Source organism: Vulpes vulpes, chromosome 5 (assembly GCF_048418805.1).
Source record: "Vulpes vulpes isolate BD-2025 chromosome 5, VulVul3, whole genome shotgun sequence".
In the NCBI taxonomy this organism is placed as follows: Eukaryota; Metazoa; Chordata; class Mammalia; order Carnivora; family Canidae; genus Vulpes; species Vulpes vulpes.
The window spans coordinates 71529977-71553518 of NC_132784.1; the positions used below are offsets into that span (position 1 = coordinate 71529977).

Genomic DNA, 23542 nt, shown 5'->3' on the forward strand with positions numbered 1-23542 from the left:
TGACAATAAAAGCTTGATTAGAAAGCATTAAACCAAACCCAGAGACAAGTTACCTTTCCTGACCTACCAAGAACAGAATTGAAAGCACAGCTCTTTACAGAGAGAGAGAAAAGAAGAGGGCAGCTCTGAAATACTCCTTTTATTCCAATTTGGTCAGTTACTCATCAAGCACACCTTTCTGTGGAATGTGATACTGAGCCTTGTAGGTGAGTGTAAAACAAGTGAGAGGCGTGTACATCTTCCCTCAGGACCATGATAATCTTATAGTAGACCTAATTGTTCTCAGTTGTATCCCACAGATCCCCCAGCTTGGCATCTCCTGAACCAAACCTAATTCTTACATGGGACAGCAAGCTTGGACATCCAGGTGCACTGTTGTCAAGGGACCAGAGTGCACTCAGAGAATGTCAGAGTAGCCTTTTGGAATAAGATATCTAGTTTGGGTTTCCAGAAGGCTCAGATGGATCTTCTTGCAGCATCCATTTCTGAAGTGTATCAGCCATGTTAAAGTCCTTAATGCCTGGAGGATTTTTTGTACAAAAAAATTGTTTCACTTGGCCTGAGTTCTTCTATAATGCTTTTTTTCCTTATTTTTTATTCTTATCCTCTAAATAATCCTTTACCCTTTCATATATAAATATCTTACGCAAATGACATGACTTTTATCAACTGTCATGTGAAATAATACATTATTGTGATTTTGGAAACATCTGTCACTGGTATCATAGGAATTACATAGCCAAGGGCAGCGATAGTAACTGTCACAGCTCATTTAGAAGAGACCCCAATTATGGTTATATTGAAGTACTTGAAATTATTATTAAACCTACCTCCATTCTTTGTGTTTGGGAGAATTCATAGCATGAAGCAATTGGATAATTGATTGGGCTGAGTGAAAATGGTGAGCTTATATGGTATAAGATAGAAATTTTAGGAAGAAAAGTTGGCCTGATAATGGCCTGGAAGTTCATGCTAAAGCCAAACCATTCTGGAGCACCACCGAGATAGCAGATGTAAAGAGACTTAACATGCAGTGAGAGAGATTTAAGTTAGATATTATTATTATTAAACATTGAAGAAAGTATCTAAGGGAGAGGTGGGGGCTTCCTCTTGGGAATAGGCTTTTGAAAATAGATTAGGTGACTACCCAGATGTTGTTAGGCTTGAATCGGATTCTGTCAGAGTTTATAATTAACAACGACAAATATATGCACACACATGTAAGTGTGCGTGTGTGTAACAATCCAAAGCTATATGTGATAAGTGCCATAAGGGAGGCTCCGAATGTTATAATTGATCGGAGGAAAGAGAAATGACTTCTCGCTAGGGCAGTTACTAGGAATAATTTTGTAAAAGATGGCTCTTGAAGTCAGTCTTTAAAGATCATTAGGATCCCTGGGCAAGAAGAAGAGATCCCAGGCAGGGGAGAATGGGTGCTTGAAGGTTCCAGTCAGCAGGATGAAGGTGTATGTGGCAAACAGTTAGGAGTCCAGTCTGGCTAGAGTGTAGAATTCTGGCCTGTTGGTGCCATACCCTAAAGAACTACCCAGTGAAGGAGTTTGAACTTGCTTCTTTAGGCTCTGGTACACCATTGAAGGTTTTTGAACAGGGGAGTTTGATCAGAGTATTGTTTTGAGATTCATTTGGAAGTAGTGTACAGAATGGAATGGAGATGAAGGAATTGAAGAAAACAAATTTGGAAAGCTTGAACTAAATTGCATGTAGGAAGGAAGGGATGGATTGAATTGTAAGAGATTTTTTTTTCTCTGCAAAGGAGGATATGCTAGAACTTGAGGTTATGGGGAGAGAATTGATGGTGGGAGCATAGATGTTAAGTCAGGAAGAATGGTGGTACCATCAGCAGTGTGAATGATATAGTTCAGAGGAGACACCAGTTAAGGGAGGAAGTGGTGTGGATGGTTGCACCTTCAGCAGTGTGATTAATGAGGACAGGAGGAGATTTGAATCATGGCTGAAGCTGGAGAGCAATAAGGCAGATGTGGAGATGTAGATACGGAGCAAGCATTTGGAAATGTGGAACTAGACCTTCAGGAAGAAGATGAAAACAAAGGTAGATATTGAAGAGACATCTGCCCAGGGATGGCCATTGACTGGAGAAAAGGCAAGGACAGAATCTTGAGAAACTCTGACATTTAGGAGACAGAACGAGTAACTGAGAACAGAAGCAGCCACGGTGAGGCCATGAGAGAACCACGGTCTGCAGTGCACAGAAGCAAGGGAGGAGCAAGGAACACGCAGACTGGGAAAAGGTCTTTGACATGAATGGTCAGTGGTGACCTTGAAAAAAATAATGCCAGGAAGTGATGGGGCTTAAGGGTTATGGAGTGTGAGTCTGTGGTGAGGAAGTGGAGTTAGTGAATGTAGAATACTCTTTGGAGAAATTTGAGAGGGAACGGAGGAAATCAGTCTTGAAATCAGAAACTGGGAGCAAAACTGTTTGGATTAAAGATTGAATCACTAAATGATTAAATGAGGCACTTAAATCTGGAGGGAGGAAGGTATGATTTAAGCCATCTTGGGTAGACCAAGAGATGGAGTTACAACTGAAGAATTGTTCATTTGCTGGGTTGTGGGTTTTTTTTTTTTTTTTTAATGGTTCACTTTCCAGAATTCACATTTTGCACAAAACAGTGAAAGAAGTTAACCGCTTTGCAAGTTATGACCTTCTGTTAGGTCTTATGGTTTAATAAGTTTATTTATTCTCATATTTGGGGTCTTGAAGCAGAAATCTCGTTTGTGTCCGAGAGTAGCTCTTACTGCCCAGCATCCATTTCCAGGATCTACTGTTAATTCTTTACAAACCAGAAAACCAGAAGACTTTGTAACTGTTCATTTTGACTAGTAGCTTCACCAGGCTAAAGCAATATGGCAGACAGACAGTGCTGCTCTTAAGAAAAGGAACATTGTATTTTGAATCAGTCCCATCTTTGTTCAAATTATGGGTTTGCCATTTAGTAGCTGTCTGACTTAGAAAAACTGATTTGCCTTATCCTGAATTCTGGTCTTTTCATCACCTAAAATAGATATATTAATATCTATCAAACTACAGTGTCCATTCATGGGTTCAACAAATACCTATTGAGCGTCTTTGTACCGAACACTGTGTTATGTGCTGGAGATGAATGCAGTAATAATATTGGACAGCCTGTAGCATGATGCCGGGCAACATTAGTTTCCTTCCAGTTTCCTCCAGCACTAGTCCTAAAGGCTCCAGGTTACTTTAGGTAATTGTATGTGTTTACAAGGAAAACAGAAAACCGTTAGTCCTTTCTCCCACAGACACTTCCAGCACTTCAGAGGTAGACATTGGCGTTTCTGAGCCTGTTCATACTAGATTAGAAAACCAACCCAGGGAGCATTTACTGACAGGATGGCTGGATCCCTGATGGAACAACTCAGGTGAGCCTCCAGCAACCAGCCAAAATCACCATCTACCCCAACCTGTTGCCCAGCCTAGATCTCCTGTGTGAAAAGAGAGTGGGAAACCCTGTTAGTACCTGGCAGGAGAGTTAAGGACCTTTACCACTCAGTGGCCAGCGGCTTCTCCAGTGGCTGTGTGGAGAGAAAGAAGCACTCAGGAGGCCTGGGTTAGCCAGGGGCAGCTGTCAACAAGTCAGCTGGCCTGAGCCCCCAGTGGCCTCTTGCCTGTGGCTCGGCCCTGTTGGCAGATCTAGATATAGAGGAGGCATTGTCCTTGGTACTCTCCAACAGGCTGTGGAGCCACTGTCCTCTGCCAAGAGCCATGGTTCTTTAATGTGTGCTCACTGGTACCTGTGCTGGGTGAGGCTGGGCTTTGCTGGCCAGAGTCTACGGGCGTGATGACCGGAAACTGGAAGAATCCGTACATGTTTATTGGCAGGACAGCTCCTGAAAGTAAGACCTTGGAGAGACTGACTTTGCCGCCACCTTGACCCTCTACTTGGAGGAGAGGGAAGTCACTGTGCTTGCTCAGTAACTGCTTTGTGGAGATTCCTCCAACTTTCCCAGGATCCCCTTGGACGCCCACCTCCTGAGTCTCACAAGACTGCCAGCAGGAGGGAAAGTCCCTTACCTGCGAGTTATGGTAGTGTGATGGAAAACACAAAGGCTCTCCTGCCAGTGTAGAGACCCAGCTCTTGCATCATTTTCACTCTGGGGCCTTGGGCCTCAGCTTTCACTGCTCGGCCCTTAATAGGAATCTACTGTAAACCAGCCCTTGGACACCTCAAGGGGGCTGCCTTAAAGAATCAATGAAATCATATTTTTAAATTGTCTGGCACATAGTAGGTACTCAACAGTGGTTAATTTCCAGCCTCTCCATTTGGACTCTGGAATTATGTTCATAAATACATTTATTTATATCATCTCATAATTAAGATTTTTTAGTCTCAGGAGCCAGACTGCCTGGCTTTGGCTCTGCCTTTTATTGTTATCTGACCTTTGGACGTGTTCCTTAGCTTCTCTGTGTCTCAGTCTTCCCAGTGTAAAGTCGGAATGATCATAGGACCTACCCTGTGGCATTTTTGGTTGGTGGAGTGAGTTTCTGATCTACATAGGGCATTTGTACATAGCCTGGAACTATGATACATAGTAGTTGTCGCTTTGTGGTGCTGGACAGTGGTATTATTAGCCAGAAGAGCTTCAAATGACACGGTAACACATTCTTTTAGAAACATAATGACCAAGAGAAGAGAATTGATGACTGGCTTCTTTATTAATTGATTTCTTCCTCAAGCTCCAAAGATTCAAAAACTTGTGGATTAAAATAATTTGAAACAAGGCTTCCAGTATCTCAAGACAGAGGAGACTTCCCGTCTGTGTCTTGAAATCCAGCCCCTCTTGGGTTAATGGTTCTGCCTAATGGGTTTGTTCTTACCGTAGCTCTCGGCTGCCTGGGCCCAACTTGAGGGGAGACAGTACTGACCCTTCTGAAATCCATCCTGGAGGTCCCCTTCACTTCAAAAGCCATGTTTACAGGCTTGTTTTTCCCCTCTGGTCTGGATGCTGGAGCGTCCTCCCAGCTGTCACACTCAGTTGGCCTGATTGACCAGAACCATTTCCCACCAGCCTGCCTGACCTGCTCACCTCGGAGGAGGCTGCTCACCGGCTTCAGGGAGTGGTATGGCGGCAGGGGCACCCTCGGCTCCCCTCCTGCAGAGCCTATGGCCTGTTCTATCACTGAGCCCCATGTCCCCACACATTCTGACAAGGGAACTGGACGCCAGCTCTCAGCTGGCCAGCAGTTCTAGGATCACCGTGAATAAATTGGTTGAATGAGTGCAGGGTTTATTGTTTGGAGGTGAGGCTCACTGCCCATTACTTTCTTTTACCTTTCCTTGCTCCAGGTGTACGGTCCTCGCTGAAGCTCAGATCCAGGTGCCTTTTTCCTCTCCAGCCTTTGCCTTCTCTTTAGCTGGCGGAGATGGGGTTAAGAATGGTTGACAGCTAATCCACCTTGGTTTGAGGCCTGCTTGTACAGAGGGGGAAGAATGACTGGAATTTGAGGGGGAGGGGAAGAGTTCTTCTGACCTCTGCGGGCCCATGTCCTCCAGACAGCATCCCTGGTTCACTTTCTCCCCCTGAACAATAGTCACAGCTCCCCCAGATCCCTTCTTCTGCCCACACCCTCCCTACCTTTTACAAGAACCTGGGAGCAGCCTGAGGATGCTTGGATGTCTTTTGTTGATGCTGAATAGGATGTGTTTTGCTCTCATCTGTCAGCCTCTTGAACGTTTTCTCTGTTTTCCTCCCCCTTCCCCTCTCATCCATCACCTGCCTCCCCTCCCCAAACCCCTCAGGTCTGAGTGCATCAACAAGTTTGCTTCAGTCTTTGGAACAATGCCTCTTAAGGTGGTGGAGCACCGAGCAGACCCTGTCCTGTACAAAGATGACTTTCCTGAGAAACTAAAGAGCTTCCCCAACATCGGCAGCTTATGAAACAGGCCCCTGGCGGGGGGTCTGAATGTTAAGCTTGGACGGAGGAGAGCACAGCCTCCCCGACACTCTGATATCAGGGTGTGGGGGATCTTCAACTGATGTGCTGGACTTGTGACACCTAACCTGCTTCTACCAGAACCGGAACCTAAAGAGAACATCTAAGCACCTTGAGTGGTGCACACCCTGTTCTAGTGTTTTTTATCACCTCCAGTGGGCTCTTGTTGAATATGCCAAATGGAAGTCTTTGTGGCATGCTCTCAATCTCAGGCGCCCTTTGTTTGCAATTCCAATAGGACAATCTTAGAGGAGATGTCACTGCCCCTAAGACTGGAGAAGACCAACCTACTGGCCATATTAGATTTGGGAGCCACGTACATAGCTTACCTTTAGCTACTTCAAATCAATTGAGTTCTTAGGAGGAAAAGTCAAACCAAGAATTTGGTGCAAAATCCCAACATCTTAGTGGGATTTGACATATGCCCTGGGTCCTGGGACACTGGACCCATGTGTAGGCAGAGGACCGAGTACTGAATTGGGATCTTGTAAGTTCCATGAACCATTCCTCTTTGGTTTGGCTTTTTGATATGATTAAAATAATTTTTTATTCCTTTTTATACTATGTCTTAAATGCTGATTATTGGTAATCCAAGAAACTTTTTTTTTCTTTCTTTCTTTCTTTTTTTTTTTTTTTAATATATTTAACTCCATCTTCTGGTTAATTCCAGTCTACCGTCCGTGTCTAGGAGGATATGGAGCCAGGATGAATATCTGGTGTCATGTGCATCAAGTAGAACATCCCCAAACCATAAACAATTTAAGAGAAGATGTCTTCGAAAACCTCCCAAGGGAATCTGTTTGCTTCTTGATTAGATGAGTGGATTTTTTTATAGGTGTTCTCTGGGAAAGCACAGGGCCTCTCCTAGCCATACTCTGATGCTCTAGCTGGTGCCATGTTGTAAATGTCGAGGGAGTTGTGACCCCCCACCCCAAGGGGATGCCAAAATTTCCCTCATTCTTTCAGTGTAAACTTAATGTTAGCCAGGGAGGTTCTGGCTAATGTTAAATGCGACTATAACAACTGCTTTGCAATAGTTGCTGGTATATTTAAATCGTTAAATTTCAGCATTTAGTAATACTGCACATGTGTGAATTATACCTCTTTAAGCCCCGTTGATGAACAAATCTACTCTGGCAAATGTTAGATGTTATGGATTCGAACCAGATTTATCTGGCTCTAATATTAAGATTAGCCACAGTTTGGGCTTTAGCCATAACATATGTCCCCAGAACACAAAATACATAACAATTTGCTTGGAATATGGTTATAATTACTGAAACCTAGCTGTGTGCCAGTCGAAGTCACTAATACACCACCCATTGTTCTCGAGTGACACGAAGGTGAATAGTTACTATGCTATAGATTTTAAACTCGTAGCTTTAACAAGAGTCACTTTAGATGTGTTCCCATAGACTTTGAGAGGTCAAAACAAACTTCAAGAAGTAGCAGAATTGAAAAACAGGAATCATGAGAGTTTCATCTTCTCTCACAATGAGATGTGAGAACACTGGACTGTTGTGTTAGAAAGGACGAAGTGCCATCTCCCTGTTGAGGCTGTAGGTGTGGACACGGAAGCTGTGATTTGTCCATTGTGTTGCATTCAAACACTGGTGCCCAATAAATACTGTTGATTTGAATAATTATATTCTGGCCAGGAGGGGACACGGGAAGGCACTTAGTCTCATATTCATAAAGCTGAGGCTGGGGGTGGGGGTGGTAAAGGCTGGGGGGGGACACGGGAAGGCACTTAGTCTCATATTCATAAGGCTGAGGCTGGGGGTGGTAGAATAGAAACCAAGAGAAGGGGCTTTCTGCTGTCACAGACAGTGAGTACTGCCCCCCTTCCTGGGGTTCCCTAGCTTGTTTTCCAAGATTCAGGGTGGGTGGTGGGGTTGGTCCTCACATTTAAATCCCTGCTGGCAGCTGAGAACCGTGCCAACGTTGGATGCGTGTTGTCCCCTCAGCCTCAGCCCCTGAGATTTTCTGCTCTTTTTCACGTCACTGAATCCACTGCCTTAGTGGCTGGTGTGTAATCCAGGTTTCCCTCTCTGAGGACAAATGTTTTCTTTCTCTTTTCTTTTTTAAAACTCTGTTAGCCCTTTGGTTTTGGAAGAGGAACACTTCAATCCAAGATGATTGGGAGCCCCTGGGAGCTGTGTTAGTATGACTTTATCACCTTCTTAGGAGTCACTGGACTTCTCAGGGCATTAAAACTCCATGTAAGGCACCTCACAACCCCCAGAAGTATTGCAGATTAGATCCAGCAACATAGCATGAAACGACTTGCAGTATGGAATGAGTATTTATATCCCAGGCACTTGAAACCTCAAAGTTTCTACCTATGGACAGACAGGTGGTGCAGGTCACAAGGAGAAATTCAGGGCAGGAATATAGCAAGCAGTCATGATTCATGGATTCCGAGGGGGCTGGGGACTCCACGCCCTTCTCTGTATTTCTAAGCTGCTCACCAGCAAGCCTCACCCATAAGCTTGGGCTGGGATCATCTGCCCTTGGGATGCCATAGAGCCTGGTTTCAGAAGCGGAACAATAATGCTAATTAAAATGTCATGTTCTGGCCTACAACAGACAACAGCTGGTTTTAGATTAAGAAATCTTTTTTAAGAAATTGCATCCTGCTGGCCTGTACAGAAGATGAACCTGAGCTGGCCCTGGCCCTGGCCCAAATGTGCACTGAGTCACTTGCCTTTGCCCCCAGGGACCTAATTGGGATGAGCCAGCTTGGAATGCAGGTTGGAAACACTTTTTCACTGGTTGCCATCACATAGTTCTTAATATTCTTATCTCGTGTATTTAGCAAGCCTTACACGTGTTTAGGCAAGAACCTCCTTCTCAAGGAAAATTAGAGGAAAATAACTACTACTGTTCTCAGCACCTCTGGTTCTTTCCTGCAAATGATGCGATACTGTCTCTTCTCCATACTCAGTGTCATGAAGTTCAAGACTCCGACTACCTGGCTTCTCTGCCAAGGCCTTATGTACTTCCAGCTGTGCTGCCAACTTGTGGTTTTGGGGGCTAGTTTCTCCGCTGTCTTTGAAAGGAAGTGAGCATCATACTGGTGTGTGCTGACCAGGACTGGGAGCCGGAAAGGGCAAGCTGCCTCTTTGCTGTCATTTGCTGAAGGAGCCACTAATAATTGTGTGCCCCCAGCAGCTCCTGGGATGGTCCCTGGCAGGAATGTTCCTACCACTGAGAGGTACAGGTTCCTAGCCACAGATTCTAAAGTTGTGATTGCTGGGGTAACATTCAAGACCCTTTGACAGTAGAATTAAGAGGTAGCTGAAGGCAGAGGCCACTTGGAAAGTGGCTCAAGTCTGGTGACACTTCATGGCTGGCCAGTCGGAGGGTCCCAGGGGAGCCCAGCTGGGAGGGAGAGGTTTGGGCTATTGGAGGTCTCCCATCAGCCACCCATCCTGAGCCTGATGGGTCCCACTTGCTCTGGGGCTATTAGCTTCTTTTGGGGTAGGCTCCCTTTCCCGTCTCTTGTGGCCCAGGTAGCCTGTTGCAGCAGAAGCTGCTGCAGCAGGCTGCTCCCCAAGCAGCCCTGGTACAGAGAGGCGGGGACAGAGTGCAAAACTGGCCCCAAGCCTCTTCGGCCATTTCCTGAGGAGGTGTTCTGGCAGGAGTGCTCAATGTATTGGCAGGCAGCTGCCATCCAGGAAGACTCTGGAAGCAACTTGAGCTTTTGGCTGCATGGCCTGCAGGCAAATGAAACCGAGGGGCCGGTCTACTCACCTCAGCCCTGCTCAGTTCTAAGCTCTGGGGCTCCTGTTCCAGGGCTTAGATACCCACCATTTCCTGTGTCTGAGTAAAATCGGGTACAGCTTGTGGCTCCGTTGTGCCAACTAACCAAGCACGGCCTGACAATCTGTGAACGGGCTTCATCGACCTGGTGGAGAAAAGTTAGGCAGGACTGTCCTCTCAGTTTTAAGGTTTTGCCTTCCCTTTATGGCGGGAACATTCTAAATTCAGCCCACAGCCTCTCATCTACCTTTGTCAAAGTTGGATGGACTTGTTAGGGATTTCAGCCTCAGGCTTTGTGACTTCCAGGTTCCCAGGGAGGGCTGTGGGGCTGCACAGGTACCTTTGTGCCATGGCTTTTTCGTTTCAGGCTCACCACTGCTGCTGACACAGGGAAGGTTACAGGACGGAGGGGGGGGGGGGGGGGGGGGGGGGGGGGGGGGGGGGGGGGCTCCCAACTTTCCAGGCCTCTTTCATTCTCAAGAAACAGTTGAGTCACCGAGCATCTGTGTCTGGTATTTTGCTTCCACAAATTTACAACCTTTCCAGGGTAGTTTTTTCTTTTTTTTTTTTTCTACTCCCCACTGGTTGGGCCCCTGGTTGCATTTCTTCCCAGTCCCCCTAAAGGGTACAGAGCTGTCAGGCAGAAGAGGAGGAAGGGGAAGGATGCTTGCGTGGCTCTCGAGAGCTCTCGGGCAGCTGTGTCTACTAGAGGCTTCTCAGCAAAGCTCCATCTTGTCTGCAACCTCTCAGGAGCTGCACATGGGGTGAGAGCTGCCAACAGAGCAGGGACTGGAGTCCATATGTCTTAGCCCCAAACCACCAGCCACTCCGTATAGAGGGTTTTCCTATGGAAGCTACCATAAGAGTCTTCCCTTCAGAATATGTCTACGTGGGCTTTTATTTATAGCCACCAACTTATATATCACTAGAAACTATGCCCCAGAATAAACTCAAGGAGCGTCTCATTTTCTGGCAATGCCAACTGAAGGACAACTGGCTAGTTACTGACCCAGGTGGGATAAGAGAGCCATTTATTCAGTCATTAGGGTTTTCTTTTTTTTTTTTTTTTCATTAGGGTTTTCTAATCATTCATTCATCAAAATACACTTTTTGCTAGACTCTGTGCCAGGTCTAGGAAATAGAGAGTTGAATAAGACACTGTTCTGAGTTCTAGGCGCTCCAATTCTGGCGGGAGTTCTTGAGGTGTGTAAGATGGTGGGAGCCTGTCAGTGGCCTGGGACTTGACACATACGTTTTATCCTAGCTATAAATGAAGACTGTTAACACCATCTTCTCTGGTCCCTGGAGGATACAAGGATATTTTCATTTCCTCTTCTCATAGCACCTTCCCTTGAACTCTGAGACTCCCTTGGCCTTGAGAGAGTCCACTCCTGTCCCTTCATTTCTTCAACCAGAAACAAGGTAGCAAGAGCACTTAGGCCTGGGATGGTAAGATGGAATGACGTATGAGATCTTTTCCCCTTCTCTTAACCAAGGCCTTTACAAGGTTATACCTGGTGATGCTGGCAGCTGACCCTTTTCCGGCCCCTATTTCTGCTCACCCTGTTACCAGAGAGCCTGGGGGTCTGGATCCTATCTGGCCCCGTCAGGGTGGATTACCAAATGAGTGGTTCTTTTGCCCCAGTCCCTTTCCTGTGCTATAAATAAGCCCCATGTTTATTTTCTTATGTTATTGAAATGAGCACTTGGGATCTGGGCCTCTTGACGAGTCCAGAGAGCGTCCATCCGGTGCCTGGTGAGGGCCCTGCATGGCTGGCTGCTGTCTGAAGCTATTTGGAGTCCTACCCCTGTGTTTTGGATGTGGCTTAATTTCAATAGTAAGGTCTGTATGCAGCCCTGTATCTGCTGATTTTCAGGTTTCAGCTTTCTGCCAGCCTCACTGCCTGCTTAGAAGTAAAGTTGTGTTTCTCATTAAGGGGATAACAGCCACAATTGAGGTAATTAACAAAAATTGTGCATTGGTGGCAGCAGCTCCTATAGGATTTCCAATAGTCTTTCTCTAGTAGATCCTGAAGGGTTACTTCATCCCTTCCCTTCTGCCTACCCTGTGCCTACTCTCTGTTCTTCTTTTCTGGATATAGTCCCAATAACTTCTAACAGCTTTATTCTTGTCACCAGTTTGGTTCAACGTATTGACAACTTGGCCAAATGAGGATTCCATTAACACCATCTTCTCCAGTTCTTGGGAGCTGCAGGGATTTTTTTTTCCCCCATCTCTTCTCATAGCATCTTCCACTTGCTAATTGTATCTTGACCTTTCTTCAGAAGTTATAAGGATGAATATCAGATTGATGCTCCTTTTAGTCCCATGGCCACACCATCTTACTGGAGAGGTTGACCTAGGACAACATTGGATTAGAAAGGGAACATCTGGCAGTCCAGTGCAGTGTATCACATGCTGTGTCTAGGTCTGAGAACTAGGAAACCTTCTGAGTTAGGACTTCCTAAGGAGTGATTTCTGCCTCCTTCAGGCTCTGACAACACATCAAAAGTACCCAGTGAGATTATGGGCAGGACACAGCTTTATCAGAACTTGGCCTGAAGAGCATTTGCTCCTCAGGATGGATTAGCCTGGTAAGTCAGTAGAGAAATCTTTTTGTAGACATAACCTGAACCTGAAGTCTGCTAATGAATAAAATTGTGCCAACAAAATTTAATTCACTTTCAGAGAAGAGACCAAGAGAAAGTAAATTTTCACTCAAGTATTTTTAGTCTGCTGACTCCTAAAGATTCTCTTCCTTTAAAAACTAAGAAGCCTGGGCAGCCCCGGTGGCTCAGTGGTTTAGTGCCGCCTACAGCCCTGGGGACTCGGGATCAAGTCCCGCGTCAGGCTCCCTGCATGGAGCCTGCTTCTCCCTCTGCCTGTGTCTCTGCCCCCCCCCCCCCCTCTCTCTCTCTCCTCTCTGTGTATCCTCATGAATAAAATAAAATCTTTAAAAACACCAAAAAGCAAAAAGACTAAGAAGCCTGATGTGATGGATTCATTCAATCAATACATATTTGTTGAGCACTTACTATGTACCAGATACTGTTCTTCATGCGAGGATGCTACATTGAACAGAACAGAATGCCCACTTTTGTCTAAAAGTTTACATTCTAAGAAGAAGATAACCAAAACAAGTAAAGGAATATAATTTCAAATAGTCATAAATACTGTGAAGAAAATAAAGTAAGGAGAGATAGTAGCTTGGGCAGGAGGAGGTATTTTAGATGTGTTGGTCAGAGTGACATTTAAGCACAGATGTAAATGTTGAGAAGTGAACCATGAGGGTACCAGGCAGAGGGAAGCGCTAGCACGAAGGCCCTCAGGCAGGAACAAGCTCAGCTTCTTTTAAGAACAGCAAGAACACCTGTGTATTTAGTGTGGAGTGCATGGTAGAGGTGACACCAGAAAAGTAGGCCAGTGCCAGACTATGTTAGGACCATGGAGGCCAAAAGGATTCTAGATTTCTCTTGTGTGTGATGGGAAGACACTGGAAGGTTTTAAGCAAAAGCAATGATATCTGGTATTTTTCTAAAAGATCATTTTGGCTACTGTGTGAAGAGTAGGCTACATGGAACAAGAATGAAAGAAAGGAAATCAATTAGAAGGTTATTTTAGGGAGCCTGAGTGAGAGATGGTGGCTTAGTTAGACGTGGATGGTAGTAGCAGAGTCAGTAAGAAGTTATACTGGGAATACAGTCTTACTGGACTTCCTGATGAATGTAGGAGAAGAAAACAATAGAGGATTCACAGCCAACTCCTGGGTTTTTGTCCTGAGTACCAGAGTGATACCATTAGCTGGACTATGTCGACTATGCAGGGGTGAGGGCACTCAAGTGTTGAGAGTGAAAATCAAGTGCCTTACTTCACACATGCTAAGTTTGAGATGCCTTTTGGACATCCAAGTGGTAGTGTCATTTAAGCAGATATCTAGAGCTCAGGGTAAAAGTTAAGACTGACTATATAGATGGGATTTAAAACCATGAGACTAGATGAGATTGCCCAGAGAGTCAGTATAGGTAGAGAAGAGAAAAGGACCAGGGCCTGGTTACTAGGTCCACTCTAACATTTATAGATAGAGGAAAAAAGGAAAACCTAGAAAAGGAGACTGAAGAGTTGCTGGTGAGTTCGGAAGAAAGCTGGGAAAGTATTTGCAAGATGGACTGTGATAAATTAACGATGCATATTGTAAACCCTAGAGCAACCACTAAGAACTTTAAAAGTGGCATAGCTAATAGGCCAATATTGAAGGTGAAACTCCAGAAAAATGTTTAATTAAAAAGGCAGAAAAAGAAAAAAAGTAAAGAACAGGACAAATAAATACTAGACTTAAACCCAAATATATCAGTAATTGCATTGAATATAAATGTAAACATTCTAATGAAAGAGTAGAGATTATAATTTTGAATTAAACAGCAAAAACAAATTCTATAAGGAAAACACTAAAATACAGTTAGAGTTTACTAGACAATCATGAATCGTAAGAGAGGTGGAGATGATTATATCAATACAGGACAAAATTAACTTCAAAAAAGGAATATTGCTAGGGAGAAAAAGGAATATTTCATAATGATAAAGGAATCCATCAAGAAGACAAAACAGGTAGTCCTAAATTAGGCACTGAAATACGATGCTTCAAAATATATAAAGCAAAAACCAACACTGAAAGTGAACAAGAAAATCTACAGTTGGGGCAGCCCCGGTGGCGCAGCGGTTTAGCGCCGCCTGCAGCCTGGGGCGTGGTCCTGGAGACCGTGGATCGAGTCCCACGTCAGGCTCCCTGCATGGAGCCTGCTTCTCCCTCTGCCTGTGTCTCTGCCTCTCTCTCTCTGTCTCTATGAATAAATAAAAATATTTAAAAAAAAAAGAAAATCTACAGTTATATTTGGATGTTCCAACATTCTTCTATTAATAATTTTTTAAAAAGACTATTTATTAGAGAATATGAGAGGAGAAGGAGAGGCCGAGGGAGAAACAGACTCCCCACTGAGCAGGGAGCCTGATGCGGGGCTCAAAGCAGGGTTCCATCCCCTCATCTAACTCAGATCATGACCTGGGCTAAAGGTAGATGCTTAACCAACTGAGCCATCCAGGCTCCCCACTGTCTTAGTAACTAATAGAACAAGTTGATAGAAAAATCCTAAAGATACAGATGAGGGACACCTGGGTGGCTCAGTGGTTGAGCATTTGCCTTTGGCTCAGGGCGCGGTTCCGCAGTCCCGGGATCGAGTCCTGCATCGGGCTCCCTGCATGGAACCCACTTCTCCCTCTGCCTGTGTCTTTGTCTCTCTCTCTGTGTCTCTCATGAATAAATAAATAAAATCTTAAAAAGAAAGAAAGATACAGATGACTTGAATAATACTATCAACTATTTTGGCTTAATAGTTACAGAACACTTCATTCACTAATAACTGATTACACATTCTTAAGTATAAATGCAACATGCACCACAAATGCATGGCACCATAAAATAAGTCTCAGTAAATTTTGAGGAAAACACAAAAACTGTGTTCTCTGTTCACATTGGAATTGAATAACGTATCTGTGGAAGTCCTCAATAGGTCGAAATAACATTTCTAAATAATGCATGTGTTCATAAAGACACAAAGGAAATTAGAAATATTTGGGGCTAAATGAAAATGAAAACACAGGGCAGCCCCGGTGGCTCAGCGGTTTAGTGCCGCCTTTGGCCCAGGGCCTGATCCTGGAGACCCGGGATCGAGTCCCACGTCGGGCTCCCTGCATGGAGCCTGCTTCTCCCTCTGCCTGTGTCTCTGCCTCTCTCTCTCTCTCTCTGTGTCTCCCATGAATGAATAAATAAAATCTTAAAAAAAAAAAAAAAGAATGAAAACACAATGTATCTAAGTGTGTGTGATGGAGTATTAGGAGATCTATAGTTTGAAATGGTCACGGTAAAAAACTAAAATCAGATCACTTGGCTGGTTCCATTGGAAAAGCATGTGGCTCTTGATCTTGAGGTTGTGAATTTGAGTCTCATATTAGGTGTAGAGGTGACTTAAATAGTAAAATTTCTTTAAAAAAGAAAAAGAAAAACTAAATTATCTAAGCTTAAGAAATTGCCTTAAGAAACTTGAAAAAGAAGAGCCAATTAAGTCCAAAGTGAAGAAAGAAGGAAGAGTGGAGATAAATGGAAAATGGACAATGGAGAAAAATCAAACAAAAACTGGTTCTTTGAAAGAATCAATAAGTGCTCTATACCGTTCATGGGAAAAAAAAAGATAAATTACTAGTATCAGGAATCAAAATGAGGACATATTCTAAAAATATTAAAAGGGAATACATATGAACAACTTTATACTGATAAATTCTGCAACTTAGGTGAAATGGACACAATCCTTGAAAGACATGAAGGGATAAAACAACCTCAAGAAGAAATAGAAAATAGAAATAGTCTTAAATCTGTTAAACCAATCAAATCCACAATTTAAAACTTCCCTCAAAGAAAAACCCACATAGTTTTACTGTTAAATTCTATCAAACAAGGAAGAAATAATACCAATCTTATACAAACTTTTTTAAAAAAATAGGGGAGGAATAAATAAGTATAATTTGCATAATGTATTTAAAAAAACAGGAGGCACAAAGACATGGACACAAATGTTTATAGCAACTTTATTCAGAATAGCCAAAAAACTGGAAACTACTCCAATGTTCAACAGATGGACAAATTGTGGTACATCCACACAATGGAATACAACTAAGCAATAAAAGTAAGAAATGACTGAGACACACAACATGGATGATTTTCCAAAATAGGTGAACAAAAGCCAGACACAAATGAGTACATACATACAGTACATACAGTATGTTTTTTTACACGTATAAATATATAAAACTTTGATGAAGCTAAAACTCATCTACCGTGGTAGAGTAGATCAGTGGTTGCCTGAGGCTGGGAATTCACTGGAATGAGGCACAAGGAAACTTTTTGGGGTTGGTGGAATATGGTGATGGTTACGTGTGTGTGTCCAAACTCATCTAACTCTACACTTAAAATTGATTATGCAAGTTATACCTCAAGGTTATTTTTTAGGGATGCCTGGGTGGCTCAGTGGTTCAGCGTCTGCCTTTGGCTCAGGGCATGATCCTGGGGTCCCAGGATCAAGTTCCACATCAGTCTTCCTGCATGGAGCCCGCTTCTCCCTCTGCCTATGTCTCTGCCACTCTCTGTGTCTCGAATGAATGAATGAATGAATAAATTAAATCTTTAAAAAAAGATTATTTTTAAAGTGTTGATGAAATACTGTCACCTTTCACAGCTCTTTGGTTTTGTCGTGGACTGGTATCCCTTTCTCTTCTTAACTTGGATGTTTGCTTAGGGCCTCAGGACATTGCTTTAATTTAGTGTTTTCTGATATGTTCTTGATGTGGAATGCAGACTTGCCAGCCATCCAGCTAACATTAAATGCTAGCTATGATGTTTTGCCAGGTGATACAGATAAATAGGTGAAGAAGATACCATCTCTACCTTCAAGTGGAATTAATAAATACAGGAGATAAGTCACTTATAATCCTATCTACTATATAAGTGCACAATTAAGGGTGAATTGTTAGGGAAGGAGAGTGTAATCACTTCTGACTTGAGGAAGGAAGTGGCGCTTGAGGTGGCTTTGGAGAATTAATAGGTGGAGATGGACACTAAGTGGATAGGGGTGTGTTGATAAGTTGGGGTAGGCCCTTTGATCTGAGGTGAGTAAAAGGAAACAAGAAGATGGGAAAGTGTGATGCAAAAATCCTCAGCAAAATATTAGTGAACCAGGGCAGCCCCGGTGGCTCAGCGGTTTAGCGCTGCCTGCCGCCCAGGGTGTGATCCTGGAGACCCTGGATCGAGTCCCACGTCGGGCTCCCTGCATGGAGCCTGCTTCTCCCTCTGCCTGTGTCTCTGCCTCTCTCTCTCTCCTCTGTGCATTCTCATGAATAAATAAATAAAATCTTAAAAAAAAATATTAGTGAACCAAATCCAACAATATATTTTAAAAAATCATAGACCACGACCAAGTGGAATTTGGTCCCAGGATGCAAGGGTGGTTCAATATTTGCAAAACAATCAATGTGATATGTCACATCAAGAGAAAGAATAAAAACCATATGATCATTTCAATAGCTGCAGGAAAAGCATTTGACAAAGTACAACTTCCACTCATGATAAAACCCCTCTGCAGAGTATCTAAAGGGAACAAAGTATCTCAACATAATAAAGGCCTTATATGAGAAACCCATAAGCCAACATCACTCTCGGTGAAAAAGTGAGAGCTTTTCCCCTAAGGTCAGGAACGAGACAAAGATGTCCACACATACCCTTTTTATTCAACATAGTACTGGAAGTCCTAGCCACAGCAATTGGCTAGGCTATGCTGTGGCTCTGTTGGCTATGACAACATAAAGAAGTAAAAGGCACCCAAATTGGTAAGGAAGAAATAAAACTTTCACTGTTTGCAGATGACATGATACCATATATAGAAGACCCTAAAGACTGCCAAAAAAAAACTAGAACTGATAAGTTCAATTAAGTTGCAGGATACAAAATCAATTTATAATGGGACTATATTTTATTGTTGCACCAAAAAAAAAAAAAAAACCCAAAAAACACACCTAGGAATAAATTTATCCAAGAAAGTGAAAGACCCACATACTGAAAACTACAAGACATTAATGAAAGAAATTAAGAAGATACAAAAAAATGGGTACTCTGTGCTCATGGATTAGAAGAGTATTGTTAACATGTCCATACTAACTAAAGCAGTCTACAGATTTAAGGTAGTCCCTATCAAAATACCAATAACACTTTTTACAGAACTAGAACAAGTAATCCTAAAATTTGTATGGAACCACAAAAGACCTCTAATAGCCAAAGCAATCTTTTTTTTTTTAAAGATTTTATTTATTTGAGAGAGAGAGAGAGCATGCACAAAAGAGAGAGAGCATGAGTGGGGGGAGGGGCAGAGGGAGAAGCAGACTCCCCGCTGAGCAGAGAGACTAAAGTGGGGGGGCTCTATCCCAGGACCTCGGGTTCATGATCTGAACTGAAGGACAGATGCTTAACTGACTGAGCCACCTGGGCGCCCCTAAAGCAATCTTGAAAAAGAAAAAACTGGAGGCATCACAATTCCATATTTCAAGTTATATTACAAAGCTGTAGTAATCAAAACAGTATGGTAGTAGCACAAAGATAGACTCCTATAGATCAATGGAACAAAATAGAAAACCCAGAAATAAAACCCATGATTATATGGTCAATAAATCTTCGACAAAGGAGGAATGAATATACAATAGGATGTTGGGAAAACTAGACAGCCACATGCTAAAGAATGAAACCGGGCTACTTTCTTACACCATACACAAAAATAAACTCAAGATGGATTGAAGACCTAAATGTAAGACCTGAACCCATAAAAATCCTAGAAGAGAGCTCAGGCAGTAATCTGTCTGACATCAGCCATAGCAATAGTTTTCTGGATATGTCACCGGAGGCAAGGGGGAAAAAAACTATTGGAGCTACACCCAATTGAAAAGCTTCTGCAAAGCAAAGGAAACGATCAACAAAACTAAAAGGCAACCTATGGAATGGGAGGAGATATTTGCAAATGACCTATCTGGTAAAAGGTTAGTATCTAAAATATATAATGAACTGATACAACCCAAGACCCCAAAACAAATAATCCAATTAAGAAATGTGCAGAAGGGGCACCTGGGTAGCTCAGTGGTTGAGCGTCTACCTTAGGCTCAGGATGTCATCCTAGGGTCCTGGGATCAAGTCCCACATCAGGCTTCCTGCATGGAGCCTGCTTCTCCCTTTGCCTATGTCTCTGCCTTCCTCCCTCTCTGTGTCTCTCATGAATAAATAAATAAAATATTTTTTTTAAAAAAATGTGCAGAAGACATGAACAGACATTTCTCCAAAGAAGACATACAGATGGCCGACAGACACATGAAAAGATGCTCAGTATCCCTCATCATCAGGGAAATGCATATCAAAGCTACCATAAGATACCGCCTCGTACCTCTCAGTGTCATGCTAAAACCAACAACATAAGAAACAATTAGTGTTGGCAAGGATGTGGAGAAAAAGGAACCTTCTTGCACTGTTGGTGAGAATGCAAACTAGTGCAGCTACTGTGGAAAACAGTATGGAGGTTCCTCAAGAAATTAAAAATAAAACTGTCTTACAATTGAGGAATTGCACTACTGGGTATTTATCCAGAAAAAAATGCAGACACTATTTCAAAGGAATACAGTCAACCCTGTGTTTATTGCAGCATTATCTACAATAGCCAAACTATGGAAGCAACCCAAGTGTCCATCGACTGATGAATGGATAAAGAAGAGGTGGTGTGGAGTGTGTGTGTGTGTGTGTGTGTGTGTGTGTGATGGAATACTACTCAGCCATTAAAAAGAATGAAATCTTGCCATTTGCAATGATGGAGCTGGAGGGTATCATGCTAAGTGAAATAAGTGAGTCAGAGAAAGACAAACACCATGTGATTTCACTCATGTGGAATTTAAGAAATGAGCAAAGGGGGAAAAACGGAGTGGGGGGCAAACCAAGAAACAGACTCTTAACTATAGAGAACACACCGATGATTACCAGGGGGAGAGGTCGGTGGGGGAAATAGGGGATGGAGATTAAAGAGCACACGTATCATTATGAAATAAAATCATTTTTTTAAAAGGTGGGAAAGTGTAATGGATGTCTTGGATTTGCAGGAACCTGGAGTCCGGGTTGGGGCATTAGAAAAGATGAGGCTGGGTAGGCATTTAGGCCTAAATAAAAGAGCTGAAATGTCTACATGTAGGCCGTGCAGAGGCTTCTCCGTTGCCTGTTAGGGTTAGGGATGTGATCAGAGCTGGCTGGTCATTGGCAGCCGCTTTGGGGTCTGGGTTGGCGATGGCATGGAGCGGGCATTCCTAGCAGGGGCTAGGAATGGCACGTGGCCACTTCGGGACATAAGCGACAAGGCTCAGAGTTGAGATGTTGCTGGGCCCGTTTGGGAACTTGCTGGGACCTGCTGAGAGCCTCCGGGTCATGAGTGTGGGGAGGAGGAGCCCTCGTCATTTCTGTGCCTTCCCCTCCTATGTCACACACCAGCCACCCTGCTTGTTAGAGACTGCATTGTGTCCGCCTGCAAAATTCCTGTATTGAAGCCCTAACCCCCACCCCACCCCTCAGCGTGACTGGGTTCGGACACAGGGCCTATGAGGAAGTAATAGGGGTTAAGTGAGGTCCTAAGGGTGGGATCTTAATGCCATGGGACTGGGTCTTCCTAAGAAAAGGAAGAGACACCAGAAGTCCTTCTGCACGAGTGGAGAGACAAAGCCATGTGAGCACACAGGGAGAGAGTGACCGTGTACGAGCCAGGCAGCAAAGCCTCACTAGAAACCAAATGTGCCAGCACCTTGATTGTGGACTTCTCGCCTTCGCCAGAACTGTGAGAAAAGAACCATGATTTAAGCCACTCAGTGTGATGGTGTCTTGTGCTGGCAGCCTGAGCACACTCATACACTGCTCCCCACCAGCTCTCTCCCCGGCACCCCCTTTTCAGTCCAATATCGGGGCTTCTTATGCTTCCCAGTATGGCAACTTCCCAGACACCTGAGTGCATGACTCCCCCTGTCTGGACAGCTAGCTCTGAACGAGTTTCAAATGCTCTAATTCTGGCAGCCTGGGTTGCTCAGCAGTTGAGCGACGCCTTCAGCCCAGGGCCTGATCCTGGAGACCTGGGATTGAGTCCCACGTCGGGCTCCCTGCACAGAGCCTGCTTCTTCCTCTGCCTGTGTCTGCCTCTCTCTCTCTCTTTCTCTCTCTCTCTCTGTGTGTGTGTCTCTCATGAATAAATAAATAAAATCTTAAAAAACAAAAACAAAAACAAATGTCTTATTCTTTTGACTTCATAACCACCTTGTAAGAAAAGCAAGAGAGCTGGTTGTTCCCATTTTACAGGTGAAGCAGCGGAAAGTTGGAGGGGGCTTGAGATAACTGAGCTAATAGGTCGCAAAATCAGTTGTTAAGTCTGGGTTTATGGGCGCTGGGGTGGCTCAGTCAGTTGGATGGCTGTCTTGGGCTCAGGTCGTGACCCCGGGGTCCTGGGATCAAGTCCCATGTCGGGCTCCCTGCTCGGTGGGGAGCTTGCTTCTCCCTCTCCCTCTCCCTCTGCTGCTTCCCCTGCTTGTGCTCTCTCTTTGTCAAATAAGTAGATAGAATCTTTAAAGAACAAACAAACAAACAAACAAACCTGGGTCTCCTGTGCCTCACTTTACCACAAGGCTTCCAGGCCCGTGCCTTCCCACGCTCTCATCTGAGCAGAGCTTTCCGTCCAAACCTATCTCAAGAGGCGATACGGGCCACTTTGTGTTTCTTCCTTCATCAGGATGATGACGGCTCACATCCCGTCCCTTGTCCTGCCCGTGCACCTGCCCACCCATGCACTTCTTTCCTGTCTCTTCGTAGTAATAGCTTGACCTGCGGTCACAGCAACAGGAGCTCCTGTCTTTCTTGCAGAGCCTGGATGTCGCAGAGATCCACTGCGAGTAGAGGACGGAGAAGGGATGAGGAAGGGGCTTGAGACGCCACCACGGAGAAGCCCCAGGGATGTGGCATCTGCAGCGGGCCCCGACAGGGAGATCTCATGCAGGCCCCACAGCGGGTTTGCTCCCAACTCCTTAAGGCAACACCTTAACACATGGTGTGCACATGGTCATAAACTGAAGCTCCTTTCGGAAGTTTGCCTTCCTCAAGCCTGTTGGTCTGTGTTGAGCTGGAAAAAAAAAAATCTGTTTGGAATCACAGAATTCCTGGGAAAATGTCAACTCTCACACCCCATTGTCTCTGGAGCTGGCATGCATCTTACTTCTGAGTACACAGACAGTTTGCAGTGGCCCTATTTTGGGGAACGGGCTGTTTGTGGAGGGCCTATTGTTCCTCGGCAGCTGAGCATGCAAGTCTGGGCCTGTGGGAGGAGGAGGGCCGCCGCTCCGGCACCACCCTGCTCCCCCGCAGCTACGTTGGGGGTTCTGCTGATCAATGGACAGCCAGCCTGCGGTGCCCCCAGGGCAGCACTGTTCCCTGTGGCATGATCTGGGGTAGTGGGGTGGGTGAGGAGCTGAAGGTGTGAGGAGCTGAAGGTGCGAGCAGCTTCTGTGGGGTTGCCGGCGGGGGGGGGGGGGGTGGCGGGGGAGGGGGTACGAGGGGGGCACGTGTGGATTGCCGTGGCAATCCAGGCAGGTGGAGGTGTGGAGGGCTTAGGGGGCATGAGGACTCTCCAGGGGTGACTTGAACAGTAGGGGCTGAGCTCAAGCCTCAGCAGAAGAGGTCTGAGATGAGCACCCTCAGACATGAGACCCCCGGGCCATCTTGGGGAGCTGGCCTTGTGCTGGCTCAACCCCAGGGACACTAAAAGGCTGGGCTCCCTGTCCTGGCTTTGGCAAGCCTCGAGGGCGCTCGACGGCTGGAGAGACAGGGTGGGCAAGGCCCATGGCCAGGTGGAGGCTCTGAGTCCCCTCCTGGCTGATCTCCGGGGACCTGAGCCGGCTCCCAGCAACCTCTATGTGAATCCCTTCTCTGACCTTCCCCTTCCCCCCTCATGAACCAGAGCTTCACCTCCTTCCCATCTTCCCATTTATTCTCTCGGTTCCTCAACTGAGGACATTCTGAGACATCCACATGTGAACAGAACCAGCCTGTCTCTCCTTGGAGCTTTTTAGGCCCGTGGGGCCGTCAGACAACGTGTAGACTACGTGCTGCAACAGTATTAGCAACAGCTCTG

General features: G+C 44.8%; 1 protein-coding gene across 1 annotated transcript in view; it reads left to right on the plus strand.

Annotated features, from left to right (window-relative positions):
- EXT2 (exostosin glycosyltransferase 2) overlaps positions 1 to 6551 on the plus strand; it is a 135309-nt gene extending 128758 nt beyond the window's left edge. Inside the window, exon 13 of the mRNA XM_026004140.2 lies at positions 5799 to 6551. Within this exon, the coding sequence (XP_025859925.2) occupies positions 5799 to 5937 (139 nt within the window). The 3' untranslated portion in view covers positions 5938 to 6551. The remainder of the gene's footprint in view (positions 1 to 5798) is intronic.
- Positions 6552 to 23542: the final 16991 nt, after the last annotated feature.